Source organism: Ursus arctos, unplaced genomic scaffold, assembly GCF_023065955.2.
Source record: "Ursus arctos isolate Adak ecotype North America unplaced genomic scaffold, UrsArc2.0 scaffold_26, whole genome shotgun sequence".
Taxonomy (NCBI): Eukaryota; Metazoa; Chordata; class Mammalia; order Carnivora; family Ursidae; genus Ursus; species Ursus arctos.
In genome coordinates, this window is record NW_026622941.1 from 3,221,597 (window position 1) to 3,235,445 (window position 13,849).

The 13,849-nt window shown below is 49.2% G+C and overlaps 1 protein-coding gene across 1 annotated transcript in view; it reads left to right on the forward strand.

Moving 5' to 3' along the window:
- The first annotated feature begins 1,525 nt into the window (after nt 1-1,525).
- Nucleotides 1,526-13,849, forward strand: part of NINJ2 (ninjurin 2) — a 75,661-nt gene continuing 63,337 nt past the window's right edge. The window contains exon 1 of the mRNA XM_026502711.4: nt 1,526-1,752. Within this exon, the coding sequence (XP_026358496.4) occupies nt 1,528-1,752 (225 nt within the window). The 5' untranslated portion in view covers nt 1,526-1,527. The remainder of the gene's footprint in view (nt 1,753-13,849) is intronic.

Here is a 13,849-nt window from a genome sequence, read left to right on the forward strand (position 1 = left end):
GCTTGCCTCTGTCCAGCGTCTGTCGGCAGCTCTCCGTTCCCATGCGCCTAATGCGGAAGAGGATCTGCAGCCGAGTGTCTGGTAGGAGAGTGTAGAGGGGATCGTCCTGGGGGTGGCCACTGAGCTGGTGCCACTGGGACGGGAACACATACGAGCCATAGCAGGTCTCAGGATGGTCCACAACACCACGAGGGCTGAGATAGGGCAAAGTCAACAAGGGAGCCCACGGGGTCCTGAAGAGCAGAGAGAGAATGGACCATGAGTTATCCTGGCCACGGACACCAGCCACCCACAGCAGCAGGAGGCCCAGGGACAGGCCCAGTCCCTCCCCAGCAGTCACCAACTCCGGGGCCGCCCAGCCCCACCCAGCAGCACTGTAGCAGAGATTAGCAGAGGCCCCAGGGTACATTGAAGAGCCATCACCCCTCCACCTCCAAGTATATATAAACCATACCCCTCCTCCACACACCCTAGATGCCACCTTTGGGGCAGAGGAGTGGAAATTAGAAGGGCTAAGCATTCTTTCTAAATTGGACTGTTTACCGTTTAAATTAAATCCAACTGTGTTTATTAGACTAGACTGAAATGTGATCCTCATCCCGTTGACCAACCCTCCCACTCACCACATGTCTAGCAGGGTGGGGACATTACCTCATTTAATAGAAACAAAGAATTGCCCCCCCCCCACCTTGGGCAGCACATTTAAGTGTGGTGAGAGTAAACTTGTGACTCTGCTACTCTCCTGCTCCCTTTAAACTCTGAATTGGATTATTCCCATTTAACACTGTCCCCAGCTCACGCCCTCGCAGACATACCCACGCCCACACGTACACAAGCTAGTGTCTAAAACTAGCTTCAGGGACCAGCCAGAAGAGTTTTAGGCTCTAAGGTAAACAAGAGAAAGAAAACCTTTCCAAAAAAAGACTCACTCCTGGTAGCTTTATTTTAAAAGCAGGGAAAAACGCAACGACTTGCATAAACAGAATTTGAAGGTATAACTTTTTCCTGTTCTCTTCCTGTCCAATCAAGGGAGAAAATGAGAACATCAAATAACCTGTCAATAACAGTTTATTGCTTACTCGCTTTGTAGAATAAGGCTTATGCTTCAGAGCCTATTAAGTAAAGTACAATTTTTGTTTTTTTTAAACTTTCAAGCATAAGGGGAACAAGAGGAAGAAGTCTCTAAGCCTCAGTCTCGGGAATATGCTGGAGTCCACCCACCCTTAGTGAGTGGGGACCTTATTCCGCTCCACCAGTGTGAAGTCAGACAGCATCCTCAGGCTGTTTTTCAATTTCCTTGATAAATCCGCAGGGTTTCAATGCCAGTAAGTAAAGCTACTAACTCAAAGCAGGCTGAGTGACCTCGGCTGGCCCCTCTGGGGCTGGAGGGGCATTGGCGCCACTAAAGAAAACGATGCTGTCACTACCAACTCAAGAGGTCACCTATCCATGTACCCCATGCCACCCCCTGCAGTGCACATGGCTGCGCACGCGCACACGCGCACTCACACGCGCACGAGTGTATGCATGTGTGCACTTCCCGCAGGGGCTGAGGCCAGGACAGGCAGCCCACATCAGTGGATGAATAGCAGGTCTGTCCTGCCAGCTGTGTGCTCTCTCCCACCCAAAGAAAGCAGTAGAGACTCAGACAGCAGAGCCTGGAGTAGCCCACGCAGTCTGTTAGCACCAGTGCGTGTGAAGGCACTTGAGGGCAGCAAGATGGAATCAGAAAGAGAAATCGTCGACCTCCAAGTAAGTTCTCTCTGGGAGAGAGCAAGGAGGGTGGAGATGGGGAGCAGAGGCAACGTTGAAGGAAGGAAGGATTAATATTTTGGTCACTTGATATTCTCCCCTCACCCCCCTTTCTTTCTTACTCACCCCCTTCTCCACATGTTCCCTAGGCTTTGTCTCTTTATTCTCTTTCCGCTTCCCTGTCTGGTTCTTTGCTTGTTTTGAAATATGTGAGAAAGGGATTGTTTAAATCCCTCTCGGCCTCTGCTTCCTCTTGTCAGTCAGAGAGCTAATTAGATTCGCGTTACCAGAAGATGATTTCACATTCGGCACAGCTCTTTCCTCCAAACCCCAGGACAGTAGAGACTTATTTGAGAGCTGCCGGACAGTTCTCTGGAGACAGGGAAAGATAGGAGTTTTAGAGTTAAGAAGAGAGGCAGCTGGCCAACTTTGCATTTTGCAGGTTGGAAAAAACTGGAACCACTCCTCGGCTCTCTCCACAAAGCGCTCCTGTGTAGGACAGAGTGTCTTATTTGGCCGGGGCAAGAAAAGGAAGCCAGTATAATCTGCTAGGAGGAGGCAGAGATGTGTGTCCCTGGCTACCTGGGACAGGCTTGGAGGGCATCAGAAGTTCCCATCCATTGCTGGGGAAGGGAATGGGCTGTTCTGGTGAGAGGAGAGCCAGGTCCTGGAACTGGCATTCCCTGACTCTGTCTAGTGGATGAAGTCAACGCTTCTGTAGGGATCATAGAGGTTGTATGGTGAAGTTTCATAGAGTTGGACAATTACAGAGTGGAGAAGGACTTCTGAGACCAAGGATTTTTGCTCATGGCATCTGTCCTTCAGGCAAAAGCTTCAACAACACCCCGGTGTATGCTTCAGATGAAAAACGAGCTGCGGTGTGTGGTGGGCAGGGTGAAGCAGAGCCTCCGCCCCCGGCCCCGCCACCCCTGAGACACGACCAGGGAAGTCCTAGGACCCCCCGGAGTACTGTGTCAAAACCATTGGTCCAGTACAACCGCACCACAGGCTCGTTTGCCTTGACTGTCGTATAGCCCCAAACGCGGTTCCAACTCAGGGCTTGCTGGTCCTTCTGCCCGGAATACCCTTTCCCTCGGCTGGCTCCTTCTAGTCCATTCGGATCTCAGCTCAAATGTCACTGCCGAAGGGAGACCTTCCCTTCACCCTCTGTGGAAGAACCCTCCTTCTAATTTGTCTTGATCGTTTGTTTTATTTCTTCCATAGCACTGCTCACTCTCTGAAGTTACATTGTTTGATTACTCATCCAATTTAATCAATCTCAGAACAGAATTGCCAGTAGAGCAGGATCTCCTCTGTTTTTTCCATTGCTGTATCCCTAGTGCCCAGGACAGTGCTTGGTACACAGTAGTTGCTCAGAAAATATGTGTAACTAAATATTTCCTTAAGGAAACCATGAGTTAGAGGAGATCGATAACAGGCAGAAGGTTACCCTATCAGACCCTGACAGAGTCAGGACCTCAACCCAGGTCTTCTGACCCTGGGGTGTTTTTGGTTTTGTTTTTTTTAAGATTTTATTTATTTATTTATTTATTTATTTATTTATTTATTTGAGAGAGACAGAGCGCGAGCGCAAGAGCAGGGTGAGGGGCGGAGGGAGAGGGAGAAGCAGACTCCCCACGGGAGAGGGCAGACTGATGATGGGCTTGCCCTACAATCCCAAGATCATGACCTGAGCTGAAGTCAGACACTTAACCGACTGAACCACCCAGGCGCCCCGCTGGGATGTATTTTCTTTTTATTTCCTCTAGTTCTGGCCGCCATTGGATCCTTAGTAGCTAAGGAAACCGTATTACTTGTTTTCAGTCTCTGCAGAACAAGTTTCTTATGCACTGATGAGTTAAACAATCCTGAGTTATGGGCCAAGGACTCTACGTTTGAAAGAACGGCTCAGAAAGAAAGAGGCAGGTGGAACGTAGGAGAAGAAAATTACTGGCCAGGCCTTGACAAGTGTCTCTATTTCTAGCAGGCAACTACAGTGTTAGGGTGCCCTTCTCTTCTTTACTAGAGTCATTCTCTCTTCTCCTATTACAGTCTTTTATTCTGGTGTGTTATTCACACCGTCCTTTGGTCATTTATTTCTTTGGTTGGCCAGAAGGTCATCCACGAGTTTCCACATCTTCCTGGCCAGCTCTCTGGATCTGATTAGGTCTTGGACCCTTTTCGGGAATGGTCACCGCAGTCTTCTGAGAAGGGCAACTGTGGATTAAGGAGAGGCGGAAGTACCTGTCCCCTAGTACTATGACTGTACCCTCCCCTCACATGGCAGCTACCACAGGAAATCCAGAGGAAACATAAATAAAGACCCTAGAATATCACGTACAGAGAAAATATTAGTTCCTCTGTTTCTGAGAAATGTTTTCCAGGGATGGTAAAGATAGATTGACTGCAGCTAAGCCATTTCATCTATTAACAGATATTTACTAATCAATGACTATTTCCCTCTGTGCTTGCTGGGTATGGAAAAGTGTTCGTATTTCATGAGATCATTATGGTGGGTTGAATTCTGCAGGAGCTAAATAGTGTTACTATGTTTTAAAACCCCAAGACTAATTCTTAAACTTGCAAATGTATTATTTACCCCAGGAAAGACAGCTAGAAAGTATGTGAATGATTTACTGTTTTCCACCCTGGACACCTCAAAATATGATGGCACGGCATTTAAACCACGGCAACTCTCTTTACCATGTAAATATCGATCTCTCCCTTATAATCCTGATCTTGGAGACTTTATTTATGTTCAGTATGTAGATTAATTCCTATTCATTACTATCCCATTACCAAAACAAACCAAACCAAGGGGAGAACAAATATTTATTGAGCTTCAACACTGTACGAGGCACCAAAAACTATGATGCCAGAGCACCTGGGTGGCTCAGTCAGTTGAGCGGCTGCCTTCCACTCAGGTCATGATCCCAGGGTCCTGGGATGGAGCCCCACGTTGGGCTCCCCGCTCAGTGGGAAGTCTGCTTCTCCCTCTCCCTCTGCCCTTCCCCCTCCCCCTCTCCCTCCTCAGGACTACCACTGGCTGAGAATTTTTTATTGGAATGGCCATCTTCATAGTTTTAGTGTGTGTTACAAAAAAGGTAACGAATCCATCAAAACTGTGATTTCAAAATTTTTATTGCTCAGGATGAGGCTAAAATAAGTGGCATGATAGGTTTTAAGACCTCATTCAGACCTTGTGAATGTCACAGGCACACCCTGAACTTTTTAATAATTGTATCTGTCTTAACTGTTCAGAAATGCGGCTGGTCTGGATGATAGGAATCCCAAGTGTGTGCGTGTGTGTGTGTGTGTGCGCGCTCGCGCGCGCATTGCCTCTTTCTTTTCATTATAAGATCGCAAACAAGGTACAACTGACATTTGGGAAACTCTAATCGAAAAACAGTAATTGAAGCCTCTATAATCAGTGCTGGAGGTGTTTCTAAGGTCCAAACCTGTGAGACTGCGATGGCTAGTAGCGGTCCCTCTCCTTCCACGCCCTGAGGCTCTGGCCTCCAAGCTTCTGCCCTCTCCCTATCCTTAGTGGCAGCCCTCCCAGGGAGCTAAGGTGGCTCCTCTTCCAGGCTCTACACTTGACTAGCTTTCCATCTTTCCCCCACTCCCAGAGTCTGGATGTATAAAGGGTGGAGGACAATCACTTTCTTCCCCTTCAACCAGTGTTGCAATCCCATCCCAAAACTATGAAGTTCAAGCCACTCTCCTTGCTCCTTCCCTAAATGGAGCTCTTCTCCTGCTTACAGATTTACCCAAGTAGATTTAGTCCGCTGGTCCCTTTCTTCCACCTGTGCTGGATGTTGAGGGACACATGAAGATGGTCAAAGATGGTCTTTTAGTAGGGGAACGAAGACTTGTACACACTGAATGCAAATTCAAAGTAGAAAGGGTTAAGTACGGCAAGAGACAGAATGCAATGGGAATGGAGGTAAATATTACTTATGAGTGGAAGGAGCGTGGTAAATAAAGTACTCTGGAAGTGTTTCCAAATGGAAATTCCAGAAAACAGTTTGGTAGTATATATCAAGAGACTTAAAAATGACCCAGTATGGAGTGCCTGGCTGGCTCAGTCAGTGGAGCATGTGACTCTTGATCTCAGAGTTGTGAGTTCAAGCCCCACCTTGGGTGTAGAGATTACTTTAAAAAATAGAAACTTTAAAAAAGAAAACTGACCCAGTTATCCCACTTCTGGAATGGGCAGGATTTTCACTGAAATATTGTTTATAGCAAAAAGGAGTATCCAACAATGAGGGAATGATTAAATAAATTTTGGTACCTCTGTAAGTGGAGATCATGAAATAATTTTTTCCAGTGTTTGGGAATAATATTTAAAGGAATACCAAAATGCTAATCATATGTAAATCAAAAAAGTAGAATACAGAAATGTATAAACATTTTATCCCAATTTCCTTTAAAAATCATATAGAGTAAATATGTGCAGGAAAACTGTTCACAAGAAATACACCAAAATGTTAATACTGGTTGTTTTTGGGTTATGAATGACTACTTTCTTCTTTTACTTTACTTTTATTTTTACTTTTTATTTCCTTTACACATTTTCACCAACGCATATATTTAGAATAGGAAAAAAACCCTGTAGTTTAAAAAAGAAAATTAGAGAAGCAGATGTGCCTATATGCAAATGAGTAAATCTGTGAATACAAGCAGATATACACACACATATATATTTATTCCCGACTCCGATTACCATAGAAAATAAACAGCTGACTAGTCTTCTGTGTAGGTAGGCATCTCCTTGTAAGTGGCCATCCCTCTTTTTAAAAGTTTTACATGGTATCTCCACTCTTGCTTTTTATGTCTCAGTATGCTTCAAGAACAGACTTTAGGAATGTGAAATCCAGGGACAAACCTGCAGACCACCGAGTTTCTACACAGCCCCTTCAGAGGGACATCAGACACAAGTAGGAGGGGGTGAGGTGGTTGCATCCTGATTTAGTTAGATCTTATTCCTGGCAACTGCAGTAACTTGTCCTTCTATCATACAAAATCATTTGTATTAAGTAGAGAGACACATACAAAAATGAGAGCTGGCTAGCTAGACAGATGATAGAGGGATTAGGGATGACTTCTTGGAGGAGGTAGTCATTGCTTAAACTTTGAAGGATGAGTAGGGCTTTGACCAGGAGAAGATATTCCAGTGGTGAGAACAGCGACAACAAAGACTAGAAGCAGGGCATCATAGGGTGTGTTTGGGGAAGGACAAGTAGTCCAATTTGTCTAGGCTCTAAGGTAAATGGAGGAATAACAGTGGGAATTATGATTATAAAGATCACGATGGACAGTGAAGTCCACGTTACTCTCCTCCAGGATGAGCTGACCGGTGACTCTGGTGACTGATGTTCTTTGCTCTGCACAAGCACCTGAGCTCGCAGGTGGAGGGCCTGGAAGGGGGGGGGGGCAAGGAAAAGGAATGAGGCTATGCCTCCCAAGACCTAAGGCCCCTCCCAGAGTTGAGCTTCTTCCTATATGGGACCTGGAGGGGCCATTAGTCTAGTAGACCAAAGGCCTCGTTTTATAGAAGAGAAAACTGAGTCTGGAGTTGTGATGTTTAACCAGGTCCTAGAATCCTCACACACAATCTGCCCAAAGTCAGCCATGACATTGGGCAGAGTATCCAATGGACAACAAAATACTCAACATTTACTATATTCGTTGACTAATTCATAATTCAATTGGCCATGCACAATGAAAGTCTCTTCCAAATACATGATGAAATCTAATCCTCCCAGCCACCCAGTGGTCATACTCCACCTTTAGTGGAAGAGGAAATGAAGCTCAGAAAGGTCAAGTACAAGATTGAAGAGCAAGAAAGTGGCACCATGAGGACTCAAACCTAAGTTTTCCATTTGCTATACTGTAGCTCAGTGGTTTTCTTTTCTTTCTTTTTTTCTTTCTTCTTTTTTTTTTTGAATTCTTGAAATTTTTTTTAATTTAAATTCAATTAGACAACCTATAGTATATCATTAGTTTCAGATGTAGTGTTCAGTAATTCATCAATTGCCTATAACACCCAGTGCTCATCACATCACACGCCCTCCTTAATGCCCATCACCCTCAGTGGTTTTCAAATGTGGTCACTAGAGCGGCAGTACCCCATCACTTGGGAACTGGTTAGAAACGCAAATTCTCAGTTTCTACGCAAGACCTACTAAATCAGAAACCCTGGGGACTGGGGCCCAGCAATCTGTATTTTAACCAGTCCCTTGGTAATTCTGAGGCACTCAAGTTTCAGATCCACTGCCCAGATACATTGCTGATCAGTGTGGGGGGTTGGGATGGAGGCTCCAAGCCTGGCCTCCTTCCTCCCAGGTAATCCTAGATAAACTGGGGAGTAGCACTTGCACCCGACCTGGAGTAAGGCAGGGAGCAGGATCAGGCAGGGATGCCTGGGAGGCTGGATCAGATGTCAGGCATAGGGAGCTACCTGTCACTTTCTAAGAGCACAAAGGATCTAAGTCTCTTGTTCCAGTATGGGGGCACCGCCACCCTGTCACTGCTATGACTTGCCTGCCGCACACCTGTGGGGATTTCTACCCACTCTGATGAGAGACTCCAGCCTGGGAAAGCGAGTGTTAGACAAGCCTCGGGAGATGAACCGTCCAGGATGTTTGTCCTGTCACCCTGGCCCTGCCTCACACGGAGAGAGGAGAGCAAATGTGGGCAAGGGTGGGACTTTCCCCCAGGGCACAGACACCTGGGGTGGAGGTGGGGAAGTACTCCCTTCCTGCAGGGGTGGAGCAAAGAGAGCAGAGGAATACCACCTTGGGATGGGGGGAAGCAGGGCAGGGGGCAGCCGCCGGGTCATCTGGAGCGCCTCGACACAAAGGCTGACCCGAATCCTAAAGTGGTGAGCCTTGAAGCTGGAAGTCCACCAGACTCCGCGCCAAGGGAACGGAAGACCCCGCGCCTCTGCGGAGGTGAACTCCATTTCCAAAGCCCCATTCGGGGAACTGGGACTGTCTACCCCCAGGTGCAAGAATCTGGCCTTGGGCTTTGTGGGTGTGAGCTTGCCTTGTCTCCCAGGCACAGAGTCCAGGGAGACTTCTGCCTAGATACCCATTTTCAGTCCTCATCTGTACACAGCTGGGCTGGTGTCACTCGAGCGGCCACGACCTCCCACCCCAACCGGCCTTCAGCGGCTGTTTCCTAGAAATGTGACCACCCCGTGTTAGGATTCAAACAGGGCTTCGGCCCAGGGAGGGCAGGGCAGGGCGGGGCTGGCAGGTCGGACCTTTAATGCCGGGCCCTGGCTCTGTCCCCGGTTTTCACAGCCGTCTATGTCATTTAGTGCTCATCCGCATGCCTTGTGGTGAACTGCCTTCGACAGGGTTTGGGTTGGGAGTGGGGAGCAGTACCCTGCAAGGCCCGGGGCTTGTCCTGGTTGCCACAGCAGAATCTCTGGCAACCAGATCCCAGGTTGCTCCCAGCAATCCCTGCAAAGCCGGTGCCTTCCCAGCCCCGTGGAAGCTCCAAGCAGCAGAGCTGGGTGCTTTCAGACCCTTGAGGAGCAGGAATTGGGCAGGAGCTCCAGATCCTCTGTCCCAGCTGAGATCTCTCCTCTCCATATAGAAGGGAAACATGTCTCAGTGGTTGTGGGGGTACCTAAAGAGGAGGCAGGGTGGGACGGAGGGGAACTAAGGGTGAGATGCAGTTTCCAATTTCTGCTCACTGTAGTTTCCGATGCCGTCCCAAACCCCAAGAGTTCGGTATGGCCTGTGGGGTCCCCACATGCTTTTCCCAGTAGTAGCGGCCAGCAGGGGGCTGCTGCTGAGACTGTGAGATGGAGAGGTAGAGAGAGACAGAGAGAAGCCCTGTTATTTTGTTTTCCATTCTCCACGTGATCTGCAGTACTTTTCCTCCTTCCCATTAGAAGTCGGCCTCCTCCCCTACCATCCCGATGTGACCTACTTATCTACTCCCTTTAAAGGGAGGTACTCTGGAAGGCGTCCCAGTCTAGGGCGGTTCTGTCTGATTCTCAAAGACACAAGCTGTCCCTTTAATAAGGGCAATCCAGAAGCCGTAAAATTGGGGGGGGGGGGGGGCCGGGGGTGCTGGGGGGGCCAAGGTAGCAGGGAGGTTAGGGAAGGTTGGGGAGGAAGGGCAATGGTGGAGCCCGAGGGGAGTAGTCAGTGGTGTGTGGCTTTGGCCATCATGACGGATTTGTGCCATGACTAAGGGAAATGGGTTCTGGACCGGTCAGGGACTGGTGGAAGCAGCAGATGTTGATGGCTGGAGAGTGTGCACACAAAGAAGTAAAAATAAAACAAAATTCCAGCTCTTGCAGGTTTCCCACTTTCTGCCCCTAGTTCACTGAGCTATCTAATCTCTGAGCCCCAGTTTCCTTATCTGCAAAATGGGGTTAATGATATCTATCACAGAAAATGGGTGAAAAGATGAAATTATTTACCCCACCCTCTGTTCCCTCCTAAAGAAAACCCAACCAGGTCTCAGGATAACGGGACATATGTGATAACATCTGCCTCTTGTTTCAAAGTATCTATTCTGTGGGAGGCACTGTATATATAGTTTGAATTCCATGAGGAATGTATTATGCCCAGTAAGGAATCTGAGGCTCAGAGAAGTTAAATCACTTATGCAAAGTCACACAGCTAGCGAGTGGCAGAGCGGAGGTTCACACTTGTGGCTGTCTGATTCAAGTATGTGCTCTTAAACACACCTCCCCTAGACTGTAATGACACCAGCCTTAATGAGGAAGGTTTTGGCAAAACCCTTGTCCCCAAATCTTAAGTAAATCTGGAATGCTGAGTCAGATAGGGGCTGGAGGAATCAAACAATAATTGGGTTGTATAAAGCTATCATTTTATGCTAATCTTGGCACCAAGGAGAGATTGTCTTGCGGTCTGGAAGTCTATAAACGCCTATCTGGTCTCCAGCCACTGGCCCTCCAGTCTGGCCTCCCTCAAATCCGTTCTCTTCACTGTAGCCACAGAGAACATTTTCCTGCTTCTACCAGTGGTTCCCAGCTGCCCTCAGGATTACATCCAAACCCAGTGTGGCCAGGGCCTATCTTGTCCTTAGTAGGCCCTGGGCTTGGAAGGCCCTACTCCATTTTTATCAAATGTATTAAAAAATACCCCTATCGTTCACTAAATATGAATGTTTTAACGTAAAAATTTTGAAAGGGTTTTTAATGATTTGAATGTTGAAATGACTCATTTAAACATTCAGTTTTCGCATGTAGGTGCCAATACATTTTTTCCAGGTCTCAAGTATTTGGGGCCTTTGGAAAGCTCCTGAGTACTGAACACATGGTGCCTAATAAGTGAAGCAGCCCTTGCCACAGCCCCTGGCCACTTGCCCTGTGCGCCAGGCTTCTGTAAATACCGTTTCCTTGGCTTAGAATTGGTTCTTCTTCCACAGCTGTACCTACTCACACCATTCCCCCTCCCTCATTGCCCTGCAGTTTGTTTATTTGACCTTAGTTCGTGAGTGCTTAACCTCTCAGCTTCCTTGTGTATAAAACAGGACTAGTGAAACCTACCTCATAATGCTTTTAAGAGGGTAAAATCAATTAACACATCAAGGCCTTGCTATACAAAGTGTGATTCATACACCATCACAGGGGCGCTGGTTAAAAAATGCAGAGTCTCAGGCCCCACCCCAGATGTACTGATCAGAGTCCTTCCGGGGACAAGATCCCCAGGTGACTGGAATGCACATTGAAGTTTGGGGAGCAGTGGACTACAGCCCTTAGAACGATGCCTGCTACATAATAATACATGCTGGCCATTGCTGTTACTGTTGTGCTTCTTAAAGGTCCATTTTCTATAGTTGTCTCCAGTTTCCCTTCTGACTGTACTTTTAACCTCCAAATTCGAGTTCAGTGCTTTTCAAATGGAGCCCCTGCACCAACTTGCATCCTGGGAGCTGGACCAGGCCAGGCATTTCAGCCAAACGCTGAGATTACAGTCAAGACCTTTCCTACACTCAGATAGCTTCCCTCCATCTACAGAGGGAGATAGCCAAGGAAACTGCGACAGGACTACCAAAAAAGGGATATAAGGGTGCTGGAAGGGGCAGCAGGTCAGCTATGGGGCCAAGGAAAGTGCTCTCCAATCTAAGACCTGAAAGGGGAGTCGCCTGGTGGTCTCACAGTGGACTGACTGAACCTACAGTATAAAAGGGACTGGAAAAGCCCATAACTTTGCTTTGGGGAATATCTACGGCCCTTGCTGTTCGCTCCCCCAAACAGGGGAACCCATGGGGGTTTGGGTCTAGACACTACTTGAAGCCCAGCCACGTAGAAAAAGCCATGGCTTCGTTGCAAACCGGACCTTCAGTAGTTGTACAATTCTCTGTCTCTCAGAAACTTGGTTTCCTCGTTTCCAGAACTAGAATAATGATACCCCCTTTACAGGGGGGCAAGATTGTGAGGATTAGGCGAGAGGGCAAAAGTCAAGCAGCAGGCACAGAGTAGGGGCGGGATCAAGTGTTCCTTCTCGGTGAACCGTGTGGCCCCGGGGCGGATTGAGGGCCGGAGCTTCTGAAACCGGACACACTTCTGAGTACTTGCAAATACCACCCTCCCTCCCCTCCTGGGGGCTAAGGTCGGGGCAGGCGAGTTCCGTCGCCCGTCAGCGGAGTCGGCGAGCAGCTGGAGGGGACGGGGTCAGTTGGGGTCACAGGTGGACTGGTTTGGGAGGGAAGAAAAGACGCAATGTTTGGGGGCAGCCCTCGGTGGATGCTCTGAAAGCTCCCGAACAGAGCCGGCACAGTGTGGCCACGGCGAGCCTCGGGCAGCCGGCCTGCCCTTAAGAGGTGCGCTCATTGGCAGAGGCCGCCCGGGGAAGGTGACTATTCCTTTCATAAGGAGGAGAGCGCGTCCGCGAAGACAGCCCCGGGAGCGCGCGCCGTCCCCCTGCCCAAACCTGCCGCGGGGGGGGGGGGGGGGGGACTGGAGAGGCCGCGAGGCCAGGCGGCCGCTGATTGGCCGCGGGGGAGGTTCGCGCCGCGCCGACCCCTCACACCCCCACCCGCGGGCGAGCTGTGCGCGGGGCCGCGGGGCCGCAGGGACGGGGGCGGGCTGGCGGCGGCGACCGCAGGTCAGCTGACTCCCGCCGCGCCGGCCGAGGAGGGGGAAGCCGGCCGAAGGGCTCGCTTCCCCGTCCGGCCCCGGGGCCTGCTGGGGGGGGCGGGGGTGGCCTTGAGCTTTTGTTACGTGGCTGTCCCTCTTCCTTCCCCCGCAGAAGGCCGAGGGCCGTCCTCACCCTTTGCTGAAGCAAAACACCCCCCTGCCCACCGCCGCTCGGCCCAGCCTCCGGCTCCGGTCCTGACGGTCCGGCTGGCTTCGGGGCCGGGGAGAGCCGAGGGGCCTCTTCCGGCTGCTCCCCCTCCGCGAGCGCTCTTGATCGCGGTGGGTGGAGCCTCGTCCGGGCTATTTCGGTTCCTTCTTCGCCTGGAGCCCTCGGTTTCCTGCTGAGTTTCCCCTAGGCTTCCCTTATGTTATTAATAATAATAGCTACCATTTTCTGAGCACTTTATATCAGGCAGGCGCTTTACATATTTATTTTTATATTTCAGAGCACTTTTGTAGTTATCATTAACCCCAATTTACAGATGAAAAAGCTTATAGATCTGAGAGGTTAATTTGGTGAAGGTCGCAGCTAGCTAGTAGTTCAGCGGGGATTCCCATCCTCGGCGGACTCCATCGCTGGGCACTTTCCCCCGTCATGCTCTCCGGTTAGGCCTTTGCCAGGAGCATGCTGAAGACATGGTGAGCAGCTAAATTCTACCCTAAAGCCACATCGTCTTCAAAAACACGTTTGGGGGCCAGACTAGGATATAACCTAGCTCTGGGGGCAATGTTAGAAAAGATTTCCCGAGAGCTTGTTTCTTTAGCACAGAGATCTAATCAAAACTAGTGATCTGGAATTCTTCCCTGACTTCCGTGAGAGGCATCCTGGCTTAGGGCACATTCCTCCTCCCTTGCGCATAGCCGGTCCTCTCCCCTTCATCCTGCCGAGAAAGAACAAGCCATTGCATTTGTCCAAAGCCTCTCCAGTTGGAACTCACCTGTAAATCAAGCATAAACCAAACC